The sequence below is a fragment of the Sorex araneus genome, chromosome 7 (assembly GCF_027595985.1).
Source record: "Sorex araneus isolate mSorAra2 chromosome 7, mSorAra2.pri, whole genome shotgun sequence".
In the NCBI taxonomy this organism is placed as follows: domain Eukaryota; kingdom Metazoa; phylum Chordata; class Mammalia; order Eulipotyphla; family Soricidae; genus Sorex; species Sorex araneus.
Genome location: NC_073308.1, coordinates 18,256,779 through 18,284,042, shown reverse-complemented (window position 1 = coordinate 18,284,042; position 27,264 = coordinate 18,256,779). Strand labels below are relative to the sequence as shown.

Sequence of the window (27,264 nt, the reverse complement as noted above, 5' to 3'; positions counted from 1 at the left end):
AATCATTTATTCAGACCCGACCATGTGCCCCCCAAAATCCTGTGACATAATTAATTTTTTTTTCTTAAGGAACAGTAAGCAAGCAGAGGCCCAGCCCCCAGCCAATTAATTTAAAACAAGGTTTGGAGACGGTAACTGGCTGGACAAGCTCAGAGTCAGGATCCAAAGTCCCCGTCTACTGGATGCATTGCCTGTGCTTCCATCCCGCAGTGCTGTAGACGAAGTGTCATCCCCAAGACTGATCCTGGGTGTATTTGTGAGTCACACTCTTGGCTTATCAACAGGAGGTGGGGATCCAAGCGCCCCAGGTCGACAACTGCACAGGGTTTCACGGAAGGAACCCCCGTCTGCTGTAACAAAGCAAGTGAAACAGTAAGGCCCATTATATGAACTCGTCTGTCTAGACAGATGACTAAACAGGGGTCCCTCCAGGGTTAGACTTGAATTTCCTCCGTTCAGTCTGTTGGATATTTAGCAGAAAAAAAAAAAGAATGCTTAAAGCTGTCGTGTTAATCCAACCCCTCCTACACAGCTCAGAGAGTAGTTTAAAAGTCATTTTTGGTGCAGCCTGCATGTGTTAACGTTTCAAGCAGAAATCAAATGGAAACACCAAGAGCCCTAAAAATACTTGCGCTGTCTGGCTAAGGACCTGAGCACATGTCTTGTCTGTCCTTTCTCGCTCCAGTAACAGTCACTTGAACTCACCGAGGGACCACGGGCTAATCCAGGTGTCCCTGGAGAACTCCGCGTGACAGGAATGCATCCAAGCGGGCCTTCTCCTCTTTCACACAAGCTGGCCTGGACCTATGGATGGGCCCTGGGGACGCTGCACTTTTCCTAACTCGTAAGACTGAAAAGCGCTACTGAGCATGAATAGAGAGTTCATCGAAGGAGCAAAGTCAATGCAGATGCTGGTGATGATCACATCTGTGCTCAAGCCCATTCCTGAGGCTGGGTTGGGGAAAGCTGAGGGCAGAAGTGCATGCCCTTTATGGTCAAGGCCCTGAGTTCAAGCTTCAGCACCACCAGCTTCTTAAACACAACCCACTGTATCCCTGGAGGCCTCCAAGTGAGCCCCCTGAGCAGCATCAGGGAAGCTAACACCAAACGAACCACCTGGTTTGCCAAGTAGTACTACGAGTAGTACCACTGCTTGGGAGGCCCATTCCCCACCCCGCCCCCGAGATGCCCATTCATATGATTATTATCAATGTACAAAACTTCCCGAGGTAGGCCATGAGGAGCAGACTCAGACCAGGGGCCCCAAGGAGAAACACAGCGCCCACCAATAGACCAGACCTCTCTCGTTTCCTAAGAGGTCTTTGGCCAAATGTAAGACATGGTTCCCACTAAGGTCCCTGTTAGGCTCCTACTAAGGTCTATCCACTGCCCCTTGCCCCAGTGCACATGCCCTCCTGCAGATGGGGAGAGGGACAGCAGCAGGTTTGGGGATGTCTCAGACCCTGACAGGTACCATTCTGGTCTTTGAGCAGGCATTAAAGGAGGATGGGCAGCAGCGAACTGGAGTAAGTGCTCAGATTTATGAGCCCAGGGAAAGGAAGAAAGCTGTTCCCTATTCAGGGAATGAGCTCAAACCAGCCCTGCTGTGTCCAGCACACCCTAGAGAGGACCAAGCAGGAACAACAGTCTAACTGAAGAATTCAGACATTCACCTTAGAGGTGCTTATCAGGAAAAATATATTGTTGTCCTTCAAAAGAGAAACAGCACGGGGACCTGGTGTCAGCAGCTTGCCTTGAAGTTTCCTGAATTTTTTTTCTTTCTGGTTCTCAGGCCACACCTGGAAGTGCTCAGTGCTCATTCCTTCACTTCTGTCAATAGAGGACATATGCAGTTCTTGGGACCAACCAGGGTCACTTGCAAGCTTACATGCCATCTCTCCAACCTCTGTCTTGAGTTTTAGGAGAGTAATGTTGGATGTCAAAGACAAAGGCCTGACATCCAAACACTTTGTTTTTCAGAAACAAATAATTGCCTCATCTCTTTTGCACACGCTCTCTCTCTCTCTCTCTCTCTCTCTCTCTCTCTCTATATATATATATATATATATATATATTTCTCTTGTTCTTTTCTTTATTAATTTTTGGGGTTTTTTATTTTTTTATTGAATCGCCATGTGGAAAGTTACAAAGCTTTCAGGCTTAAGTCTCAGTTACATAATGCACAAACACCCATCCCTTCACCAGTGCACATATTCCACCACCAAGAACCACAGTAAACCTCCCCCACAGCCCCCCACCTCCCCAGCCTCCCACCCTGCCTGTGTAGCTGATAAATTTCACTTTACTTTCTCTTTACTTGGATTACATTCAATATTTCAACAAAAAACTCACTATTATTGTTTGGAGTCCCCCCCCCCCCACCAAAGTCAGACCTGTTGGAAAGGAAGCATTTGATAATTTGTTTTCCATTGCTGAGAATGAAGAGAGATGAGGTCGTGTGGCTACAATTTTGGTGCCTCATTCTTCCATGCAAAATCTTTTCTATTCTGAAGTGTGTCATCATAGGGGGGCAACAGAGAGACTGAGCTTTAGAGTCAGACAGGTCAAGATCAAGTTCTAGCTCTGTCAGAGCCACACGCCTGCAGGAACATTATGTGATGTCTCTAAGCCTTGGTCTCTTTACATCCAGCATAGAGAGGAATTGTGTTTATCTCCTCAGGCTAGCATGGAGATTAGCACAATGCCTAATACAAGGATTCAATTGCTGATGGCTAGCATCATCATTATTCATTCTGTTATTAGTAGAGACAGACTCCGCCCTCTGGATCTGTCATCACCCCTACTCAAACACGGGCCTTTGCTTTATGCAGAAATCCGCTCATATTAAAACACAGATCACCAGACGGAAACTGTGAGTGGGAACAAAAGCTATTGAACAAACTGCAGCCCCTAGAGTTGCTACATGTTCGAATTATACAGGGAACTTCTGAAACATCACATTTGAGGCCCTGGTCCAGACCACTGGGTCTGAATAGCAGGCGGGAGACCCCAGCATGAGTATATATCAGCACTCTGAGGGAAACTGATCCACGGCAAAGCTGAGCAATGCCACCCTTATGAATGAGAAACCACAGACACAGTGATCTGTGCAAAGAAGGAGCAGGGGCCTTGGATCTCTGGCACCCCAGAGCAAGTCTTTGCCACAGAACTAGTGGACTGAGAAGGCTTGCTTCACTTTCACCTTCACATTTCTGAAAACATCTTGGTCTCTCCCTGTGGCCACTATGACTTCAGGGCCCTTGAGAAGATGATTCCCTGAAGTCATAGGTCTGCAGGGAACTATACTCCTCTCTCCACAGTGGGGACAAGGGGCAAGAACATGGGAGCTTGGGAGAAGCAGCAAACCCAGACCAGGACAACCATGAAGCAAGCCCTGCTGTCAATGCAAAGACATCGAGTCAGCTCCACTTTAGAGCAAAGCTCCCATCCAAGTGCATATTAGAAAAATATGGTCTGACCCTTGCTATTCCAGAAGGATCCAAAATCAATTTAGACTCCAGTCAGTGGACAAAGTTCACATTCAGCAAAACAGCTCCAGCAATTGCATCACACACACACAACAGAGCGATTCAAAAATACAGAGGTCCAGCCATGTGCAAAAAACATTGCTCTCACTTCTCTTTCCCACCACTGACCCCAAGAGTGAGATGCAAATGCACAGGGTGGGAAATAGGGGATACAGGGGGGATACCACCCCCAAGTCGGGCCTGGAAGCACTCCACTTTGCTTATTCCACACCCCAGAAAGCATTGTGAGTCCAAGCAATCTACCTACTCAGTCACTGTCAAATGACCCAGGTCCAGGTTAGACAGCTGTCTTGGGAGTTGCATGATGCATGAAGATGAAATCACTGTGAAGGCCTGGAACTCACCCAAGAGAGATAAGAAAAAGGAAGACTACTTCCTCTAGCCCATTGGAAAAGCATCAAGAGACTCACTCTCTCCTACAAATTCATCCCAAGTACTTTCTGTGGATGCAGCAACAGCTGCTTCTGGGCATGTCTGGACCATCTCAGTCCAGGGAACCCCGAGGCTGAGGGATGTCACTGTGTGTTTGCAGGTATGCATGGATTTGAGAGCTTCCTGGATACATCAACTTCACATACAACATCAAGGCTTGTTCAGAAACTTGGTCCTCCCCCCTGGCCTTTTATACCCCATTAACTTGGGGTACAGGAGTAAGGTCAGACATAAAAGTAGCAGGAATGATAAGGATATTGAGCTGAGAATCCACCTACTTATTACTCAGTAACTACCTACTATACAGTACCCCCTACAGATAGAACAACAGCTCTCATGCCATGTCAAATTATGTCAGACCATGAATAAAGTGTAAAATTCTTCTCTTCCCCAACTTCAACTTTCCACCTACACTGTGGTCGACTCTATAATTTGTTCAAAATGCTCTCTCTCTTTTCTCTCTCTTGCTCTCTCTCTCTCTTTCTCCCCTAGACTCACTCCCCACCCCAGGGCCTCCCTCCTGCATATTAAACTCAGCGTGACCCATGGAGCAGTGGTGCAGGTGACTGGTACATCTCCTGCCCCACCCCCTCAAGAATGTCAACATAGATAGGGTAACAGTGTAGAGACTGTTTCTCCAGCACCTCGAGCAATGAGTCCCCAACTAAGCGTCCAGTAGGAAAACTCACTACCAGCCTAGAGCACCTATAATATAGTGGCTATAATAGAATGGTCCAAACAACATGAGTGAATGAGGAAGAAAGAGTAAAGCTTTAGAGCAGTATTTATTTCTCAGCCTTTGCCTGAACACAGTTCCCTTCCAACCTCATTTCCTCCTGTGCTCTTCCATCCTACCAGTTTGGCCCTGAATCTTGTGCTATGCACCCCATCATTGACAAGATTTTCACCTGTGGCCTCTTTGGAATATCCTGAGGGTCCATAGAGGCCCCAGTAGAGAAATGCTCCTCTCAAATGATCTTGAGCTTATAAAATAAGGTCATAGTCTGAAACTGTATGTTCATTGCAGCACTGTTCACAATAGCCAGAATCTGGAATAACCCGAGTGCCCGAGAACAGACAGCTGGTTAAAGAAACTTTGGTATATCTACATAATGGAGTACTATGCAGCTGTTAGGAAAGATGAAGTCATAAAATTTGCTTATAAGTGCATGGTCATGGAGAGTATCATTCTAAGTGAAATGAGTCAGAAAGAGAGGGACAGGTATAGAATGAGTGCACTCATTTGTGGAATGTAAAAATAACATAATATGAGACTGACACCCAAGAACAATAGACATAAGGGCCAGAAATATTGCTCTATAGTCCAAAGCCTGCCTCATGAGCTTGGAAGAAAGGCAGCTGGGATAGAGAAGGGATCACCAAGTCGATGATGGTTGGAGGAATTGTTCAGGATAGGAGATGTATGTGCTGAAAGTAGACAAAGGACCTAAAGTGATAGCCTCTCAGTATTTATATTAGAAACCATAATGACCAAATGTAGGAGAATGTGGGGGAAATTGTCTTCCATAGAGGCAGGGGGAGGGGTGTTATGGGGGAGTGGATACTAGGGACACTGGCGCTGGAAAATGTGCATTGGTAGAGGGATGGGTGTTCAATTATTGTATTGACTAAAACTCAAAGATGAAAGTTTTGTAGCTGTAGCTCACAAGTGATTTAATAAAAAATAAAATAAAATAAGGTCACATTCCAGAGTCCTCAAATAACACAAGGCACATGAATTTTCCATAAACCCAGACAATGTCACCTTCAACCTGTGTCAATCTGCACTAACCTGCTGTCTGACCTCACCCTAATCAGTATCTCAAGGTAAAACTTCTGCAGAGACACTGAAATGGCTTTAGAGGCCACACTGAGCTTGTAGGCTGTCTCCAAGAGTCCTCAAAGAATCACCATGCAAAGTCAGAGGAAAGACAGGTTGCCAAAGGGCGAGTGGTCTGGGAAACAAGTGATTTCTGGCACTGCTTTCCAGCTTCATGCCCTGAGTAGCCACCTCATGAGGAGTCCAAATCACCTGCTGCAAAATAACTCACTTTCTTCTCTAGAATACTGAAATAATTCTGCCTCTGACCTCTTGGACCACTCCCATGTCACCCACAGCCTTGAATGGCAGCCCTTTGTTGTGTGTTGGGTCAGGCATGCCCAATGGACTCATGTGTGCATGTGCATTCGTGCATTCCCTGGAGACAGAACCCTGTGCAACTGTCCCTCATGGTAAGGCCTAGCACAGAGGCTGGCATTCAGCAGACTCAAGAGATGTTTCCACCGTAACAGATGAAGCATCAAAACCCTTTGTCAAATGCTACTCTCCAAACTCAGAAAGTTACAAAGCACACTTTTGTCCCAGAAACTTGCTTTTTCCCCTAACCCGAGACAGGGTTTTCTGACTTCCCTGCCTCATGAGCATATTTCAAAGTTTAAGCAAAGGCCAGTGCCATCTGGCCAGATCCAAATGGCTTCCTAAGTGCATATTCTCCCCACATGGGCAAAAGTAGATCATCATTCTCTAAGGTCAGGACACAGTCACCTCTGAGCTCAGAGCCATGAGTCTCTGGCCACTGCTTCGGAGATGGTTGAGACCAGGCACTTATGACAAGTACAATCTCCAGCTACCATCATTTAACACTTGTCAACACAAAAGGAAACCCAGGAAGCTATTTTTCATACTCTACACCACTGATGTACCAAGAATAACAAACCACACTTGATGGGGTGTGAAGTAGAAAACAACAAATCATGGGAAAAATTATATATGTGTGTATACATATACATATACATATATACCTATTAGCACAAAAGGCTCAACCTTTAAGAACATGTTAGTAATCTCTTATACAAGGGCTTAATGACTTCAGGGTGAAATACAGAAATCATCACATACTTTCTTCTAAGAAAACTTTTTTAAGGTAGTTTTTAGCAGATTATTCATAACAAGCAATACAAAATAAATTATTTATGTCCTGCTTTGAGGTCAGGCTTTGGGGGTCATGGTGGAAACATTCAAAATATGGTGGTGGGAGGGTGTAATGGTAGTGGAATTGGTGTTGGAATATTAAGTGTAATGATTTACTGTGAACAACAATAAAAATAAAATAATTTTTTAAAATCCTGTGGTCAGATATACTCTTCCCCAGCTGTTCTATGATCATTGAGTTTCTCTTCCAATGCTGCCATCTTACCGAGACTTCCATCTGCAGCTGACTTACCACAGGAAGTCACCTCCTGATTTCATACCCTGCCATACTGACTATAACTTTGATCATACCTTAGCATTCTTCTCATTATTATTCTATTATTGCAATGGGAACCACTTTGGGCAGTGCTTGGGGGCCATGCAGTACCAAGAAATCAAAGCCAATGTATAAGATCTACCATTTGAGCCACATCTCTAGCCTTCTTATTGGATGTATTTTTGTTTTTGTTGGGGCACAACCCAGCACTGCTCAGGGTACCATTGTAGTGCCAAGGATTCAAACAAGGGTTGCCAGAGCACAAGTATATGTAAGGCAAGAGCACTGTCTCCTGAACTATCCCTCCAGCCCTTTATTTGATTTTTAAATGAATAAATGATCTTCTTTGTCTAGAATATGAAGTTCTCCAAAGGCAACATTATCTTTGTTTTATTCACTAATGGTTCACAGGGGCCTTGTTTAGTGTGTCTGACATATAATAGACATTCAGCAAATACTGCCCAATAAGCTAATACAGTATAAGAATGTCTTGTCATAGCATTTGCCTTCTCATGATCTCTGCATGAATTTAATATATATCTTCCAACATTCTATCTGTGTCATTCTTGCTGAGATCCTTTCCTCGAAGGCTGTGGTGGGGAGTAAAAGAAGCACTAGTCATTTCTTGCATGTTTAATAGCTCTGGGAACTGTTCAATGACATAGGCCATGTAAGAGGACTGGGCATTTGAGAGAGAGACAGAGAGAGACAGAGAGAGAGAAGAAATGTGCCAAATGTGCCTTCCAGAGTGCCGTAGAGGCAGGCAGGAGTTAGGAGTTAGAGGGTACGGGGAGTGGGGGGGGGAGGGAAACTGAGGACACTGGTGGTGGGAAATAGAATAGTGAAAAAACCGGGTGTTGGGACATTATATGACTGAACCCCAATCATGAACAACTTTGTAACTATATCTCATGGTGATTAATAAAAATAAATAAAAATTAAGATTTTAAAAGTTAATCTCAATTTTTTTTAATTTATTTATTTTTAATTAGTGAATCACCGTGAGGGTACAGTTACAGATTTATATACTTTTGTGCTTATGCTTCCCTCATACAAAGTTCGGGAACCCATCCCTTCACCAGTGCCCATTCTCCACCACCAGTAAACCCAGCATCCCTCCCACCCTCCCCAATCCCATCTCCCCCCACCCCACCCTGCCACTGTGGCAGGGCATTCCCTTCTGTTCTCTCTCTCTAATTAGCTGTTGTGGTTTGCAATAAAGGTGTTGAGTGGCCACTGTGCTCAGTCTCTAGCCCTCATTCAGCCCTCGACTCCCTTCCCCCACATGGCCTTCTACTACATTATAGTTGGTGATCCCTTCTCTGAGTTGCCCTTTCCCCAGAATGTGAGGCCAGCCTCTAAGCCATGGAGTCAACCTCCTGGTACTTATTTCTACAATACTTGGGTGTTAGTCTCCCACTCTGTTATTCTATATACCATAGATGAGTGCAATCTTTCTATGTCTGTCTCTCTTTCTGACTCATTTCACTCAGCATGAAACTTTTCATGCTGATCCACTTAAATACAAAATTCATGACCTCCTTTTTTCTAACAGCTGCATAGTATTCCATTGTATAGATGTACCAAAGTTTCCTCAACCAGTCATCCGTTCTAGGGCATTCAGGTTTTTTCCAGATTCTGGCTATTGTAAACAGTGCTGCGATGAACATATATGTGCAGATGTCATTTCGATTATACTTTTTTGCCTCTCTGGGATATATTCCCAGCAGTGGTATTGCTGGATCAAATGGGAGCTCAATATCTAATTTTTTGAGAATCGTCCATATTGTTTTCCAGAAGGGCTGAACCAGTCAGCATTCCCACCAGCAGTGTAGAAGGGTCCCTTTCTCCCCACATCCTCTCCAACAGTGGTTGCTTTTGTTCTTTTGGATGTGTGCTAGTCTCTGTGGTGTGAGGTGGTATCTCGTGGTTGTTTTGATCTGCATCTCTCATGCTTCCCTGCGCTGTGCGGACCTGAGAAACTGTCCCCCAAGTCGGCTTTCTGCCGGCTTGGGCTTCTCTGCATCCCCTCCCACTTTGCCGCCGCCGCAGCCAATCAAGACCAGCGCCGCCCCATCTCATGCGTCTTGAACAGGTGAGGACCGACCGGGAAACCCTAATCTCAATTTTTAAGATAAAAATAAAATAAACAAAATAAAAACAACAAAAAGAGGACTGGACAAAGCATTTCTCAAAAAAGTTAGATGACCAAAATGACAACAGTCACTATGGAAACACCACAGACCATGACTCGATCAAAAATGTGGTATAGCCCAAAAGCTCTCACTGGAATAAAAGGAGGAGGGGGTACAGCACAAAGTAATTCATCAGTTACTTGGTCATTGGGTCTCTGGCTCCAATTTTCACCTGTCCTCAAACATCTGGTGGAGATAAACACCATTTGGAAAGAGAAAGTGCAGTTGCTCCAAGATGCCTTTGGCACAGATAGTAGAGTTTACATTCCATCATTGGCTTGATCCTTGCCTCATGGAATGTCTAAGAACAGGATTCGGGCCACGAAAAGGTCTGCAAAGATTTGACCAGCACCACATCAGGGAATCACACAGACACTAGTGCATTCTAGAATACATGCTTGGGCTGGAATGATATCACAGAGGATAGGGCACTTGCCTAGCACAGGCCTGACCCCAGTTCCATCCCTGGCATCTCATCTGGTCCCACAAGCACCGCCAGGAATAATTTCTGAGTGTAGAACCAGGAGTAACCCCTGAGCATCACTGGGTGCAGCCCCCAAATGAGCAGACAAATAGAATACATGCTCTTGATGACACACTGCACCTCTCCCTCCCCAGCCACGGTTCCCAGCAGTGGGCCCTTGAATGAGGAGGGCCTCTAACTCACAAGCCAGGCAGCATCCACCTCTGCCTTCCCTCACCTCCATGGGGAACAGACAGGGAAGGTGCGTGATCCTATGAACTACAGTCGGTCTTGAGGAAATGGGAAATACAGAGAACAGAGTGAAATCTCCACCTGGCTATGGGTCCAGCTCCTAAGCTACAGGAACAGCGTGGTCCAAGAGGGACACTGCTGGATCCCCAATTCCCTCCTTGCTGAAGACAGTTAACAAACAGATCTACCTCTTGAAAATACCCAGAGCCCAGAGGGCCAGCCACCCCTGGACAGAGTCCCCTAAAACACAGAATCCTGGGCTCATTGTCCCCAACCGCTCTCACCCCGGGATATGTGATAGACCCCAGCTGCTTCTCTGTGTCATTTGTTATTTTTGTACATAGTTAGGTTATTCTTGCTGGCAAAACATCACCTTTAAATTCTTTTTTGTTCTTTTGGTTTTTGTTTGGAGCCACACCCAGAGATATGCAGGGGCTATATCTTGTTCTGTACTCAGGGTATCCGATGTGGTACCAGGCAACAAACCAAAGTTGGCCAGTTGTAAGGCAAATAAATGCCTTAAACTCTGTACTATCTTTCCAGCCCTCCAGCCCCTCCTCTTTTCAAAAAAATTTATTTATTGAATCACCATGAGAACAGTTGCAAAGCTTTCAGATTTAAGTCTCAGTCATAAAATGATGAAACACCTGTCCCTTCACAAGTGCACATTTTGCACCACCAAAAAACCCCACTATATTGGGGCCGGAGCAATAGCACAGTGGGTAGGGCATTTGCCTTGCACGTGGCCGACCCAGGTTCGATCTCCGGCATCCTATATGGTCCCCCAAGCACCGCCAGGAGTAATTCCTGAGTGCAAAGCCAGGAGTAACCCCTGAGCATTGCTGGGTGTGACCCAAAAAGCAAAAAAAAAAAACAAAAAACCCCACTATAGCCCTTATCCCACACCCTCCCCCTACCTGTGTGGCAGATAATTTCCACATTACTCTCTCTCTACTTTGATTACATTCAATATTTCCACACCAGACCCACCGTTATTATTTGGGATATTTCCCCAACACTCAGATCTGCCAAAAAGGCAACATTAGACAATTCGTTTTCTATTTCTGATTATGAATAGCATAAGATGTTGTGCAGCCACAATAGCGACTGTGCAGTTTTGGAATTCTATAATTTTAATAATTAAATCTGGAGTAATTTCTGCCCAAAGCCACTGGGTTCCAAGATGCACGATGCATTCATGTGTCTCTGGGATCATGGCCATTAAGCAGCTTAATCAGTAGCTAGAGGAACCATTCATGGGTAGCAACTCAGGGTCTCACTGAGGTGAGGGAAGACAAGGGCTGGCTCCACCCCCATCCTGTGAGACCCCACGTGTCTCGTCACTGCGGGCCCATACCTGACTGTCCAATGGCCTCTGGAAGATAACAGCCATCAAGCCATCAGGAGGAATAGGCGGAGGGATGGCACTTTTTCCCACCTAGGGTAACCCGGCACTGAGAACCTAATGCAAAGTCCGGACGCATTTCTGCCAAAAGCCACTGGCTTCTGAGATGCGTTGGTGTGTCTCTGGGATCATGGCCGTTAAACAGCTTGATCAGTAGCCAGAGGGGGCGTTCGTGCCAGCTCCTTCTCTTTAACTCTTAACTGAGCTACTTAAACCTACTTGCTTCATAAATAAATGAAAAAGAAAACTGAAATCACCTTCATGGCTTTGAATTCATTCATTTATACAATGAGTATCTCTACTGCTTTCCTTCCAGATCCGTCTATCACAGGAAGATGTCCTTGTACCAGGTTGTAAGGCTAGAACTGTTTTATAGAAGAATTCAAGAATACCACATAGAAGAATATTCTCCTTTTTTGGTGTGTGTGTGTGTGTGTGTGTGTGTGTTCCAGAGGGAGGACTCTCAGCATTGTTTGAGGGGCCTCGCAGTACCAGAGAACAAATTTGTGAGGTTCCCATGAGCAAAGCAGCTGCTCCAGCCTTCTAAGCCATCTCCGCAGCCCCAATAACAGTTTCTGACAATATTAGATCCTAGGAGATGGTCTCACACTTTAGAAAAAACTTCTGGTAAGTTCAACTCATCTGGGGGCAGCCATGAATTGAAAAGGAGAAGAGATGACCTAGCAGCCACCTGGGCCGCGAAGGGCAGGGACGGGCTTATCCCCAGGGTCTCCGGCTGAAGCCCAGGGGTGGCCCAGCTGCCACTGGCATCTGTGTTGGGGGATTGGGGGACAGGAGGCTGAGTGGCTAGTACACACAGGTGGGAGCAGCGGGAGCAGAGAGGCGCTGGAAGCTGCAATGCCTGGAAGGGAATAAGGGTCAGGCAAGGTGACAGGGATGGCCCCGGAGCAGCTTGGCAGAGACCGCAGCTCTGCAGGAGAGTGGGAATCACATGCAGCCTGCTAAAACTCAGTCCACCCTGGACGCCAGCCTCTGGCATCTGAATGTTCACTGACTTTTTTCCTCCATTACAATTTTTAAGAACAGAGACCAAAAAGAAAAGTGCTCAGCACTCTCAGGAGGCAGACCTGAAAGACACAAGGGTGGGGGTGCTATCAGGATTGAGGTCCCCTTTCAGGGTCTGTCTCCCCTTCCCCTCCCTCAAAGAAGCTCCTGGCTTACCAGGCATGTGGAGCAGGGTGGGTTTCTCCAATGCCTCCTCCCACCCCATCATCTCACCTTGCTTATGAAAGGAAAGTCATGGCAAATATGTTTGACGAACACTTAGGAGAGAGACATAAGGAAAGGGGTGGGGTCTCTGGGGTATGAGGAAAAGTATCTGCCAGGAGTAGGAGAGAGATTACAGGGGTTAAAGTGCTCCCCTGACATGTGGCTGACCAACTTACTCCCCAACACTACACAAAGTTACAAACATTATGGGGATCTGAGCAGAAGGTGCCCTGGGCAATACTGGGGTGGCCCACGGACCCCAGCACCACAGGACCCTAGCAGTGCCATATTCTTGGGCCCTTCCATTGAATCACTATCTCTGTCAGCTGAGAATCACAAGAAGTCAAGGGCATTCAGTTCAGCCCTGAATTCAGGGGTAGGGCTGGCCTCTGGCTGCATCAATGACCAAGAGCAAGGTAATTCCTTTCCCTCCCCTCTGGAACCCAGAGGAGAATTAGAATAAGACTTCTTCCCCAACTCCATAAAGTACATGGAAGAAAATGTAGGCAAAACCCTCCACATTGAAGTTAAAAGTATCTTCAAAGATTTAACGAACACCATTGCCCAAGCTAGTGGAAGCAAAGATAAACAAATGGGATTATATTAAACAAATGGGATTCTGCACCTCAAAAGAAACAGTGACCAAGACACAAAGACAGCCTATGGAATGGGAAAGGTTATTCACCCAATACCCTTCTGATAAGGGGTAATCAAAGATATACAAGGCATTGGTTGAACTCTACAAGAAAAAAAAAATCCAACCCCATAAAAAAAATGGGGCAAATAAATGAAGAGAAACTTTTTCAGAGAAGATATTTGAATAGCCAAAAGACACATAAAAAATGCTCTTCATTACTAATCATCAGGGAGATGCAAATCAGAACAACAATGAGATATCATCTCACACCACAGAGACTGTACACATCCAAAAGAACAAAAGCAACCACTGCTGGTAGAGATGAGAAAAGAACTCTCCTTCATTGCTGCTGGGGATGCCGACCGGCAAAAAAAGCATCCAACTTAGGGAGAATCAATGTTGTCAAAATGGCAATACTCCCTAAAGCATTATACAGATTCAATGCGATCCCTATAAATATACCCATGACACTCTTCAAAGAAATGGATCAAGCAATCCTAAAATTCATATGGAATAACAAACGTCCAAGGATAGCTAAAACAATTCTTGGGAAAAAGATGATGGGAGGCATCACCATCCCCAACCTCAAACTTTACTACAAAGCAGTAACAATTAAAACAGCATGGTACTGGAACAAAGGCAGAGCCGTAGACCAATGGAACAGGGTGGAATATCCCTACACACAACCCCAAATGTATGACCATCTAATCTTTGATAAGGGAGCAAGAGATGTGAAGTGGAGCAAGGAAAGCCTCTTTAACAAATGGTGCTGGCACAACTGGACAACCACATGCAAAAAAAGGGTTTAGACCTTGACCTGACACCATGCACAAAAGTCAGATCAAAATGGATTAAAGACCTCAACATTAGACCACAAACCATAAGGTACATTGAAGACAAGGTCGGCGAAACCCTCCACGATATTGAAGATAAAGGTATCTTCAAAGGTGGCACGGAACTAAGCAATCTAGTAAAAACAGAGATCAACAAATGGGACTACATTAAACTAAAAAGCTTCTGCACCGCAAGAGATACATTGACCAGAATCCAAAGACTATCCACAGAATGGGAAAGGATATTTACACAATACCCATCAGATAAGGGGTTGATATCAATGGTATATAAAGCACTGGTTGAACTCTACAAGAAGAAAACATCCAACCCCATCAAAAAATGGGGCGAAGAAATGAACAGAAACTTTACCAAGGAAGAAATACGAATGGCCAAAAGGCACATGAAAAAGTGCTCTGCATCACTAATCATCAGAGAGATGCAGATCAAAACAACCATGAGATACCACCTCACACCACAGAGACTAGCACACATCCAAAAGAACAAAAGCAACCGCTGTTGGAGAGGATGTGGGGAGAAAGGGACCCTTCTTCACTGCTGGTGGGAATGCCGACTGGTTCAGCCCTTCTGGAAAACAATTTGGAAGATTCTCAAAAAATTAGATATTGAATTCCCATTTGACCCAGCAATACCACTGCTGGGAATATATCCCAGAGAGGCAAAAAAGTACAATCGAAACAACATCTGCACATGTATGTTCATCGCAGCACTGTTTACAATAGCCAGAATCTGGAAAAAACCCGAATGCCCCAGAACGGATGACTGGTTGAGGAAACTTTGGTACATCTATACAATGGAATACTATGCAGCTGTTAGAAAAAAGGAGGTCAAGAATTTTGTAGTTAAGTGGATGGGCATGAAAAGTTTCATGCTGAGTGAAATGAGTCAGAAAGAGAGAGACAGACATAGAAAGATTGCACTCATCTATGGTATATAGAATAACAGAGTGGGAGACTATCACCCAAGAACTGTAGAAATAAGTACCAGGAGGTTGACTCCATGGCTTCGAGGCTGGCCTCACGTTCCGGGGAAAGGTCAACTCAGAGAAGCGATCACCAACTACATTGTAGTCGAAGGCCATGTGGGGGAAGGGAGTTGCGGGCTGAATGAGGGCTAGAGACTGAGCACAGCGGCCACTCAACACCTTTATTGCAAACCACAACAGCTAATTAGAGAGAGAGAACAGAAGGGAATGCCCTGCCACAGTGGCAGGGTGGGGTGGGGGGGAGATGGGATTGGGGAGGGTGGGAGGGACGCCGGGTTTACGGGTGGTGGAGAATGGGCACTGGTGAAGGGATGGGTTCCCGAACTTTGTATGAGGGAAGTATAAGCACAAAAGTGTATAAATCTGTAACTGTACCCTCACGGTGATTCTCTAATTAAAAATAAATAAATTTAAAAAAAAAAAGCATCCAACCCCATCAAAAAATGAGGCAAAGAAATGAACAGTAGCTATCTCAAGACATTTGAATGGCCAAAAGGCACATGAAAAAAAAGTTCCTTATTACTAATCATCAGGGAGATGCAAATTGGTTTTGGAAAGCAATATGGGCATTTCTCAAGTAATTAGAAATTGAGATCCCATTTGACCCAGAAATACCACTCTTGGGAATATACTATGGGTAACAAAAACACACAGCAAAAACACCACTTTCATTCCTATGTTCATTGCAGCACTATTCACAATAGCCATAATCTAGAAACAACCTGAGTGTCCAAGAACAGATGAGTGAATAAAGAAACCATGGCACATCTACACAATGGAATACTACGCAGCTGTTAGGAAAAATGATCATAAAATTTGCCTATAAATAAATGGACATGGAGAGTATCATGCTGAGTAAAATGAGTCAGAAGGAGAGGAACAGATACAAAATGACTGCATTCATTTGTGGCATATAAAAATATATAGTAGAGACTAATATCCATGGCCAGGGAAAACAGGCCTAGGAGGACTGATCAATGGTTGAAATCAATCACAATTGTGTGTGGGGCGGAGTGTAGGTAAGATAGAGAAGAGACCAGTATGACAATAATAGCTGGGAATGAATACAGTGGACAAGAGCTTAGTGTTAAAAGTAGGTAAAGGGATATTGATAATCTTTCAGTATCTGTATTGCAAATCACAATGCCCAAAGGAAAGAGAGGAGGGGGTTAGGGAAAGGTGGGAGGAAAAAGAAAAGCACCTTTCATAGAGGCATGTTTGGAGGGTGTCGGGGCAGTGATGGGAAGGAAACTGGGGACACTGGTGCTGAGAAATGTACACTGGTGGAGGGGTGGGTGTTGGGACACTGTATGACTGAAACCTACTCATGAACAGCTTTGTAAGAATCTATCTTGAAGAACCCCATTAGTGCCACATCTTTGGGCCCTTGCATTGAACCACTGGCTCAGTCAGCCAAGAATCACCAGAAGGGGCCCCCTGGGGTCCCACAAGTCAAATGATTCAATTTAAAAAGTAAATAAAATAAAATTTTAAAAGGCAAAACCCTTAACATAAAAAAAACACATGTTTATTTCTATAAATGCTAAAATGTTAAAAAAAATTTTTTAAAAAAGGTTTCTTCAGTACCAGGGACACAGAGGGAGAGAGTTCTACCAAAAATCTTTAAGAAACAGGGATAGACTACAGTAGGAAGGGCTCTTGCGTTGATCACATGAGTCCCCAGTGAATACCTCCAGGAGTGATCCCTGACCACAGAGACAGGAATAAGCCCTGAGTGCTCCTGATTGTGTCCCTCCAAAAAGTTCCCAAACTAAAAATAAAGTACTTCTTTAGGAGCTAGACCAGTAATATAGTAGGGAGGGCATTTGCTTAGCATATAGCTGACCAGGGTTCAATCTCCAGCATTCTATATGGTCCGCTGAGCATCACCAGGAGTAATTTCTGAGTGAAGAGCCAGGAATAACCCTTGAGCATCGCCAGGTATGGCCCAAAAACAAAATAAATATATTTTTAAAGGGGTTAAGGCACTTGTTTTTCATGCAGCCAATCCTCACTTGATCATCAGCACAGTATATGTTCCTCTGAACACTGCCGTAGTGACGCCTGAGCACAGAGGGAGGAGTAGTCCCTGAGCACAACTGGGTGTATCCCAATATGCCCCACACCACTAAAAAGCATAAATAAAAATTAAAATATAGGTTCATTCTTCCACTCCTGGGCTTCTCCTTACTAAATTAAATGCATAGTTTAAAGACTACCAGCTCCTTTTGAGGAACTTTTTGGACCCTGCTGAGTCCACTGTAAATAAACTGACCTGGGACCAAAGCCGTAGTACAGCTGGCAGGGCACTTGTCTTGCATGCAGTCGACCCGGGTTTAATCCCTGGCACCCCATATGGTCCCCCAAGCTCTACCAGGAGTCATTCCTGAGTACGGAGTCAGGAGTAAGCCCCTGAGCACAGCAGAATGTGGCCCAAAAAAATGTAAATAAATAGAATAATAAATTCTCCTGATGACGAAGAAGCCAGGTACATTGCATCTTACCCTGCAGAGTGAGCAACCACGGTACCTTATTAGCAGTACTAGGGTGATTAAAGCAAATTTAAACAAAGAAAGAGATTAGCTCATCCCCAATAGAAACAAATCCCTGAGGTCTATAAAAGCTGGAACAGAGCATTGGTGAGGAGCAAGACCCACCATCTCCCTTTCTGCCACCGCGCTCCAACTGTTGCTGAAAGGACAAAACCACCTAAGGATGTATTTCTCAAACCTGCCCCAGTGGCTAGTGGAGATAGGGCTATAACCCAGAGTTTTACAGAGCCACCAAAATGCCATGAGTTTCGGGGCCAGTATTCCTCTCCTTGTGCCCTGAGCAGGGACAGTGGTGAGGTCATCTGAGCCCCATTCGGTGCTTTAGAATCACATGGCAGCCATAAAAACTGGTGGAACCCATCACTTCATATGCAAATCAGAAAGGGGTGAGACTTGGGGCTTGTTTGACCACACCCCCCACCCTCAACCTTCCACTCGGCTCTGAGGAGTTGGCAACTGAGGATTGCACCTGTGGTGTGAGCCAGTGGCAAGATTGTAGGTCCAAGCCACTACAGCCTGGGCACCTGGCAAACCCATCTCTCTCTCGTACAGCCCAGAAGCAGCATGAGGGGTCCACAATAACAACAGTGTGTTCTGTCCTGCAGACCCGAACATCATGAGAGAGTCTTCTCCCTCCATTTCAAGCATGAGAAACATCCATTGAGCCACGACCAGGAATAAAGACATAGATACAAGTAAGACAGTGAACAGTCATGGCCTGGTCAGACTGTGGCCCCCTCCAGAGAGCAGCCTCCCCGGGAGGAGTAGGAAAGGACCATTTCAAAACTGTCTGCCCCCCCCGACCCCCCAGCATCTCTCATCCACCCACCATCCGTGCAATTCTGCAACAGTCAGCCAGGGGGGTTGTCGTTTTTCTTATATAAACTCAAAAGACTAAAAAACTCGGGGCACCTGAAAGGGGTGGGGATTGGTCTCAGAATTCACTCTTTTCCCTGTCATGATCCCCATAGTGCAAAGGTGGCCCCACTATCCCAGCATGAAAGGAGGTAGGAAGGGTCAAGTGTACTCACCAAAGTACCCACAGAGCACCTGAGACTTTCTGGAGGAGCAGAAGATGCCCTCTGAGCCAGAGGGTGGTGCAACAAGTGAGCAGACAGCTAGGAGTTTTAAAAAGCACAGGCATTAGCCACTTCACTGACTACAGACTCACACAAAGATTCACAGCACCAGAGGGGCTCATGAAAGCTCTCACCATCGCCCCTACCCCACCTCCCCAAATCTATAGTCCCCATTACTGAGACACTAAGACTGTCGAAGATTCCAGGTTCTGAGTCCCAGATCTTTCAAGAGACCTTAACCAACCACCAGGCTCCTCAATCCCCTTTCCCATCTGACACACTCTCGTGAGAGCAATACACAATGTCTAGGCAGATATGGTCCCATAATACCATGACTAGCATTAGAGATGAATATGAAAGGCAGAAGCAGCCTGTCTGTGAAGAAGGTTGTATTCCCTCTGGCTGATTTACATCTCAGTTCTCTTCTAAACAGCCATCACCACTGCTAATTAGAAACCACCTCCTTCTCCCAAGATCCAAAATGCCAGAGCAAAGCAACCCTGGGCTGATGAACTACAGTGCAGAAAGAGCAGAAGTTCCTAGGATGGACCCATGGACCCACCATGGTGGGGAACACGGCCTAAAGCTCTGCATATCGCTTTCTTGGAAGAACCCACCATAGAATCTTGACTGTCTCTTGCCCAGCACATCCTTACCAAAGAGAACAGAGCCCCCCAAAAGTTAAATAGAAATGAGTATATTGGTGGCCAAGCAAAGGCCATCCTCTGCATGGGGGGGTGGAGTTGATAACCATTATGGGATCTTTGCATGAAGAGACACAGCTCGAAACCTCTGGGCACTCAGTTTCCTGCCAATCTGGACATGATTCTACTCCATCCACTCAAACCTGTGCTTTGTGAGATGAAGCAGACAGAAGGCTACTGCCAAGGGGTTTGAGAAGATTGAAATAAGAGGTCAGATTTAATAAGAGACTAACAAATAAAGAGGTGATTGAGGCAAATAACATTATCTCTATCTCTATCTCTCTCTGACAGAAGAGACTCTGACTGGTTCCCCCGTTTGTACCTTTTATAGATACTAAGAAGTCACACAGCTGATCCCACCTTAGTGAATCTTCCAGAAGGAACTCAGCCACCCTTCAGATCAGACTTGATAAATAACAAAGGCCCTCCTTTTATTATGTTTTCCACACCAATTTGTACTTTTTCATCTCGCCACTAAAAATACAGAGAGTAAGGGGCTGGGAATGTGGCTAAGTGGCAAAGCACATGCCTAGCATGAGTGTGCCTTGGGTTAGATCCCTGCTGTACAACTCCATCACACACATGACACAGGCGTGATCCCACAACTTAAAAAAAATCAAAAAACAAAGATAACAACATGTATGGCAATTTTTTTGCTAACAGGGTGGATCTTTTTAATTTTTTTCATCCTGGGGGCTTCCCAAGGAGTGCTCAGGAGATCCAGGGACCCCACTGGCAATTCTCAAGCACCTGGGCAATGGGTTCAGCTCAAGGGCCTGAGGATGTGGTGCTGCATAAACCCTGGGGTACCAGGAATATCTGGGTCAATCAGCAATGCTGATGCCACACCCAGTGGCACTGGGTGGGGCTCCAGGGTTGCACCTGCCAATGCTCAGGGGACCACATGGTGTCAGAAATGAAATCTGGGTCAGACAAATGTGAGGCACCCTCACTGTTGTACTATCCACCAAAGAGCATCAAATGCAAATTTCTCATTCTAATGGAGGGAAAAAATGTGACTTATGGGGCTCAAGAGATAGTTCAGCTTTTGACAAAGCACTTGCTTTACAACAGCTGACTTGGGTTCTACCACTGGCACTACATATGATCCCCTCCAGGAGTGACCCCTGAAGGAAGAGCTAGAAGAAAGCCCTGAGAACCACTGGATGTGCCCAAAGACAAACGAAACATAACTTTATCCGGTGGAAAAACATTTCAGAGGTCATTTTGCAATATCTGCAAATATGGAATCATGCTGGTGAACACCCAAAACTGATCCCGCATCACATCTCAACTAGACCATTAAAAATGGAAAAAGTAAACACAGGTGTAAGATTTTGTCCAGAGCCTGTCACTTGTCTTCTGGAACATTCTATCTACTAACAAGATCTCACACCTGAATGGGGTCTCCTGCCAGTGAGAGCCCCCTTCCTGGAAACACGAGGCTCTGGACTTCTCGACCACGAGAGGGATCCCCTCCATACCCCAGGCCTCTGCACCCCCATGCTGCTATCATGCGGGCACCATATGTGGTTTCGGCTGACATCTGACCACACATGTTCTCCCCAATAAGCAACCATGTTGTTTATTTTCAGAGTTTTTCCACTGTCTTACAGGGAGAAACGGCCTCCCAGCATCAGGCAGCAAAGACTAGAAGCTTCCCTGCGTGTAAATTGTTTGTCACAAGATTAGCCAATCAAACAAACTCCTTGTTCTCCCCTTGAACATCTCAGAACAGAGACTGGCAGTTAGCTTACACTGACATCTCCACCCAGGAAAGGCAGAGATGCAGTGATCCTGTGCTCTACCCCCAAGCCCATGAGAATTCTCTGCATTTGGGGAAGATTGCCCTCTTTGCCCTTCATTAGGCCAGTAGGGACAGCTGCAGGGACAGTTCCACCCAGGGATCCACGTCTCCTGCTGGCTCAATCCTGGGGGGAGGTTGATGAGGTCTGGGGTGCCAGGGGAGGTAAAGTCTGCAGAGTCCAGCTCTGAATCCTCAAATATGCACCTTTGGTTTACTGCCACTCCGCTAAACTGCAGCATGAGGAAAACTGTTTTCATCTTGTCCTGTCTTTCCCCCCACTCTCCGCCACTCCGAGGTCATTTGAGTTTGATAGGTTGGTTGTGAAGCAGGTTCAAGGAGCTCTAAGTGTCAGGATTAATTTGAACATAAACATGATTTGGATGAAGGACACGAGTGCTGCTTCTAATGACTGTTTAGGCTCAAGAAAGTAATTCCTAGGTTTAAAAATAATCAACTCTCAACTTTTTTATACTGAAATGGGCCCTGTGTGGTGATTTCCTCCTTTGAGGGATCAATGGAGCTTTGGTGGATGCAAAAATGTTTCATAAAGTAATACGGAACCTGATGAAAAACCTGAGTGTTCAGCCTTAGTCTTAACAGTCATGGGGAAAATAATATCTTATAGAAACTCTTAGGCACTCACTAGTGGGGTCCAGGGAGTAGTGTTCACCTAAGTTCTAAGTCAGAAACAGTCCTGGAGTTAAATCTGTTCTGGGTGACATCCAAGGTACCCAGAAGATGATGAAATTAATTCTAAGATGAAGAATTAATGGGTGATGAAGCAGGTAAAATATAAACCAACAGGCATGCTTGCTTTTTCAATCCTGTGTTCTCTCTTGAACACATGTCTCTTTCTTTCTCACTTCTGCCTTTTCCACTCTGGAGAAGCCTGTGTCTCAGGTATTCCTTTCTTTCTTTCCCATCACATCTAAGTAAATTTTCTTCAATAAAAATGACCTGACGCTGGAGCAATAGCACAGTGTGTAGTGTGTTTGCCTTGCAAGCAGCCGACCTGGGTTCAATTTCCAGGATCCCATATGGAGCCCCGTGCAATCACCAGAAGTAATTCCTGAGTTCATGAGCCAGAAGTAACCCCTGTGCATCTCCAGGTGTGACCCAAAAAGCAAAAAACAACACACAAAACAAAACAAAAAACCACTACCTGTCTTCATTAAAACATAAAATAAATAAAGCAACAAAACACAATTATCAAGAGCAGCCAGAGTATGTTTCTAGATCAGCTTCAGGGGGGGGTGCTGTTTTTTTGGAAAGAAGGTTTCTCCAGACCAAGGCCCACAGAATAGCAGTCCTTGATGAAGGGAAGGTGTGAGGGGGTGGACATCAATAATAATCCTGCAGGTTATTCTTTTGCATGATCAAATACAACAATTACTGGCATCTGTCTTTACAACTTGTAGGTTAGAAAACCCTTTGGCAAACTGTCAACTGACTTCAAAACACCCAATCAAGTGAATCAGGCATAATGATCTCCTTATTTGCAGGATATTATTGTGCTTACATAGGTTTTATGAAGAGCTGCAAAATCAAAATGAAAGCTATTCTGGACTTATTGCAGTGGTATCTTAAGCAAAGTAAAACTCGTTGCAAATACTCAACTAAAACTCCATGCAGATTCATTAGTTTCTGCCTCAATTCCTCCCAAATCTGACATACAATCACTTAAGACACCTCTCTTGGGTTCACAGCAACTTCAAAGAAAGGACTAATGACTCCTCCCCAGTGCTAAGCCACAATGAACCTCTGTTCGGAGAATTTCCCCCGTACTATGTTCTCAAGAAAGGCAAAGGGCTGATCCCCAAAGTCTAATGACTTAGGGTCAGCAGGCCCTCTTCCTAGAATCCCAGTACCAATGCTGAAGAATTAATGAACTTAGACATGGCCCTTTATGCATGGTATCATGACCAATGGTGCTATTTCCTGGAAGTGGAATTCTTTATAGCTCTCTCCAAGATACACTCTGGCAATGAGTCATTCCACGGAGGAGAAGGCACAAGGGGAGGTGCTAGGAGATGGCTGCCAGGAACTAGTTCAGATGTGGCTGACAAGGCCAATGAATGGGCTTTGTGATCCAAGGAGCATCCAGTGAATTTCTCAAAGGCTCTTTGGTATACACACATTTCAATAGGCATATCCGAAGGTGACCACTGCTGCTTCAGAAATGAAGGCAGTGCCTACAATTCATCAGTGTTTCTACACCCCACAGCTTCTGGACAAGTCAAGAGCTATGGAGCAGCCCCCCTACATCCTGCTACCACACCCCAAAGTCCCAAATGTCAAGATACTATCTTGGATTTGAAAACATTTCCTTCCAGATGCCTGTTACAGACATTAAGGGAACATTGCTTTTGAAAAAAGAAAAAAGTTCCTCTGTCTGTCTGTATCCATCTATTTCTCTCTCTCTCTTTCTCTCTCTCTGTGTCCCCCACTCTGTCCACACCCTCCTCTCCCTTTGAGTGGACTTAGAATAAAACATCTACTTTTTTTCTTTTGGGCATTCTTAGCCAGCAATTTAACCATAATCATTGATTATAAAGAAAGCAGAAGCCATTTTAATAGCATTGTCATGAAGATGTCAGAACAGAAAGCAAGAATGAGGTTAAGCCAACGGATGGAGATATAAATGACTGAATTAGAATAAAGGCCCCAAGTGGGAGAAATAATGAAGTTATTGCCATTTCTGGTACAGGGAGAACACTCTCTGATGGATTCCATCTAAGGCGTGTTGAATTACCAACAGTGAAACAAATCCAAGAGCAAAAAATTAAGTTCTAGTTCCCAGAAAATTCCCATTTGTATTTTGGCAACAATAGATATTTTCGCACATCTAAATGGCAATTTGGGGAGGGTTTTTGTTTGTGTGTTTTGGGGCCACACCCAGTGATGCTCAGGGGCTACTCCCAGTTTGGGCTACTCCTAATGGTGCTCTAGGGCACTCTGTGATGCTGGGAGGGAGGGAACCGGGCTCCAGCCCTCTGAGCCTCTCTCTGACCCCCTAAAAGGAACATTTGGAAAAATACACAGCATTCTCTTAGCTGCACTTCCTTGGAGATCTGCAGAAACCCTGAGATGCCTGGTCTTTCAGCAGCTTCTCCTGCCCCAAGGAAAGTGAGAAGGAGGGATTCCAGCAGCATCCTTCCTGTAAGTGATGGTTCCCTGTCCACTAGCAGGCCAGGACTGGCTGAGTGTGGTGAACAGAATCACGGTCCCATTCACATTCCTCCTATTCTCCAGGACTGACATGTGCCAGGGGTTCCTGGACAAAGACCAGTGCAGGCTCCAGGACAGGGGTCTGGTCCTGTCAAAGAGAGAAAGACAGCGGCTCTTCACCAGGACCAACCTGTCCCCCAGCCCCCACACAGAGCCTGTGGGGAAAGGCCTGAGGGAAGGAGACCCAGGAGGGAAGGATGCAGCTGCCTGCAGCATGAACAGGCAACATGACTGCTTCCATAAATTTCCACGGTCACCACACAGACATCATTCTCTGTGCACCTTCAGCTCCCACATTTCTGGCCTTCTGGGGGTAACTGGGCTCATTGAGGGAATGAGGGCAAGGACCATGGCTGCAGACAGGAATCTCTCAGGCTGTCCCTCCTCATGGATACTAAAGCCTGAGATGCAGTGACGCCTTCTCCCAGGCATGCTGGGGTTGGATCTGATGCTCCACAAAGTATCTTCCTCTCTCTCCCTCTCCCTGTCCTGTCCCCCTCCCTTTCCTTCTTCCCCTCCCCATTCAGCAAGGCTTTGCCCATAGGACCCCTGAGTTCTGTCCCCAGTTTTACATGCCATGTGGTTCCCAATACTTCAGGCAGCAGCTCCCGAATTCTACACAGACGGAACCTCCACACCACTGTGGTCCTGGCCCCATACAGAGAAACCAGCCACCAAACAACCCCACCTCTCTGCTCCCACCCTGCAGCTCCATCTCCTCCCCAGAGCGTGTATGGTAACTCCCGACCACTTCTCCCCTCCAGACTCTCTCCACTGTCTTCACTGCTTCTCGCTCTTAAAATCTGCTTCAGAATGAATCACCTGCCAGTGAAGACACAGCCATAGCCAGTAAGAGGGGTGAAATGAGGTCAGGGCCAGCATCCTGCCTGCAACCAGGACTGGCCTCACTCTCCCGGCCTCTATCTCAGCATACTCTGGCAGGGAGCTGGGAGGATGGCTTGAGCCAGCACAGAAACTCAGTCCCACATAAGTCATCTCTCCAAGGGACCCTATGCTCTCAAACCCAGGTTGCGTTTCCGGTGGAGTCAAGAAGCTTGACGTGGGGGCTGGAGCGATAGCACAGAGGGTAGGGCGTTTGCCTTGCACGTGGTCAACCCAGGTTCGATTCCCAGCAGCCCGTATGGTCCCCTGAGCACCGCCAGGGTTGATTCCTGAGTGCATGAGCCAGGAGTAACCCCTGTGCATCGCCAGGTGTGACCCAAAAAGAAAAAGAAAAAAAAAAAGAAGCTTGAAAGGCAGGTTTGACATGACTGAGAGTCAGATAGAGACCTTGAAGATTGTCAGCCACGTTTCCCTAAATGCAGACACCCCAAAAAGCAACTGGTGACATCTTCAGTGGCCTTTGTCTCTCTATCTATGCTTATAGAAGCTGGTAGGACTGCAAGAGCCTGCAGCACTGAGCACTGCAGACAGAAGGAATCTGTCACATGGCCCCTCAGCTTTGGGTTTTGGGGTGTGCTTTAGCAACTGATGGTTCGCAGAGGTCACCAGATAGGAGCATTTCCTGTGGACAAATCTCAGGCCTTCTTTCAATGTTATTTATACAGGCTTCAAATTCAGCAGAGGGGCGTCTGATGGCTTTTAATTTCTTCTCATGGTTTAATATTTATAAAGTGCAGTTCTGTTGCATCTGATTGATGGCACATTATCGCAGTTGGACATGATAAGTTCATTCCTGACCAGGAATCAAACAAGAAGGTCTCTTGGGGCTGGAAAGATAGCACAGCGGGTAGGGCATTTGCCTTGCACGCAGCTGACCTGGGTTCGATTCCCAGCATCCCATATGGTCCCCCAAGCACTGCCAGGAGTAATTCCTGAGTGTATGAGCCAGGAGTAACCCCTGTGCATCGCTGGGTGTGACCCAAAAAGCAAAAACAAAACAAAACAAGGAGGTCTCTTTGCTCTAATGGTATCTGTGCCTCCATGAGTGATGGTTACCTTGTGAAGAAGTCCTATGAGCCTTGGGGTCAGTTGGACACAGGTATTCTTGACACGAATCAATCATTCTTGTTTTGTTTTACCTATAGTGTTTAGGGATTACTTCTGACTCAAGGATCACTCCTAGTGGTGCGTGGGAGACCACAATTACAGCCACGGATCAAACCCAGGCCAGTCACATTTAAAGCAAGTACTTTAACCCCTGTACTATCTCTCTGCCCCAAATCAGCCCTTTTCATCCCCATGAGTAGGTGCTGTACTATTCATCTTGATGACTGAAGAAGCAATTGGAGATTGGATTCAAGGAAGGGGGACCACCCTGGCTGCAGAGCCATCAATGGCAAAGCCAACATCTGAGTTCAGCAGGAAATAACTAGAACGTCCACCATGCAGATTTAATAACTTGCAATGAGCAAGCCCAGCTGCTAAGCAAAACACCGCTTTTGAGCAACTGCCATGGGCCTGGAGTGGGTCCTATGGTCTTCAGTTCTCCTCATCTTTGCCTCTCTCTGAGAGTCCTTCAGGACAACCAGCATCTAGTTCCTCCCTAGCATTTACTTTTGGCATCTGGCAGGCTGAGAGTCATTATATGAGACCACACTGGCTTCCCAGATGAATTAATTCTCCAAAAGACATGAGATGAAGCCTCATTCCTCCAACTGATTAAAGTTTGCAAGGCAAGAATGAT

At 45.7% G+C, this 27,264-nt stretch overlaps 1 protein-coding gene across 3 annotated transcripts in view; it reads right to left on the bottom strand.

Annotated features, from left to right (window-relative positions):
- Window positions 1-27,264, bottom strand: part of TGFB2 (transforming growth factor beta 2) — an 83,459-nt gene that overhangs the window by 47,688 nt on the left and 8,507 nt on the right. For 2 of the 3 annotated variants that reach the window (XM_004613011.2, XM_055144548.1), the window contains exon 2: window positions 18,831-18,917. The exons of the other annotated variant lie outside the window; for it this stretch is intronic. In XM_004613011.2, coding sequence (XP_004613068.1) covers window positions 18,831-18,917 — 87 coding nt within the window. The remainder of the gene's footprint in view (window positions 1-18,830; window positions 18,918-27,264) is intronic. 3 annotated transcript variants of the gene reach the window in all.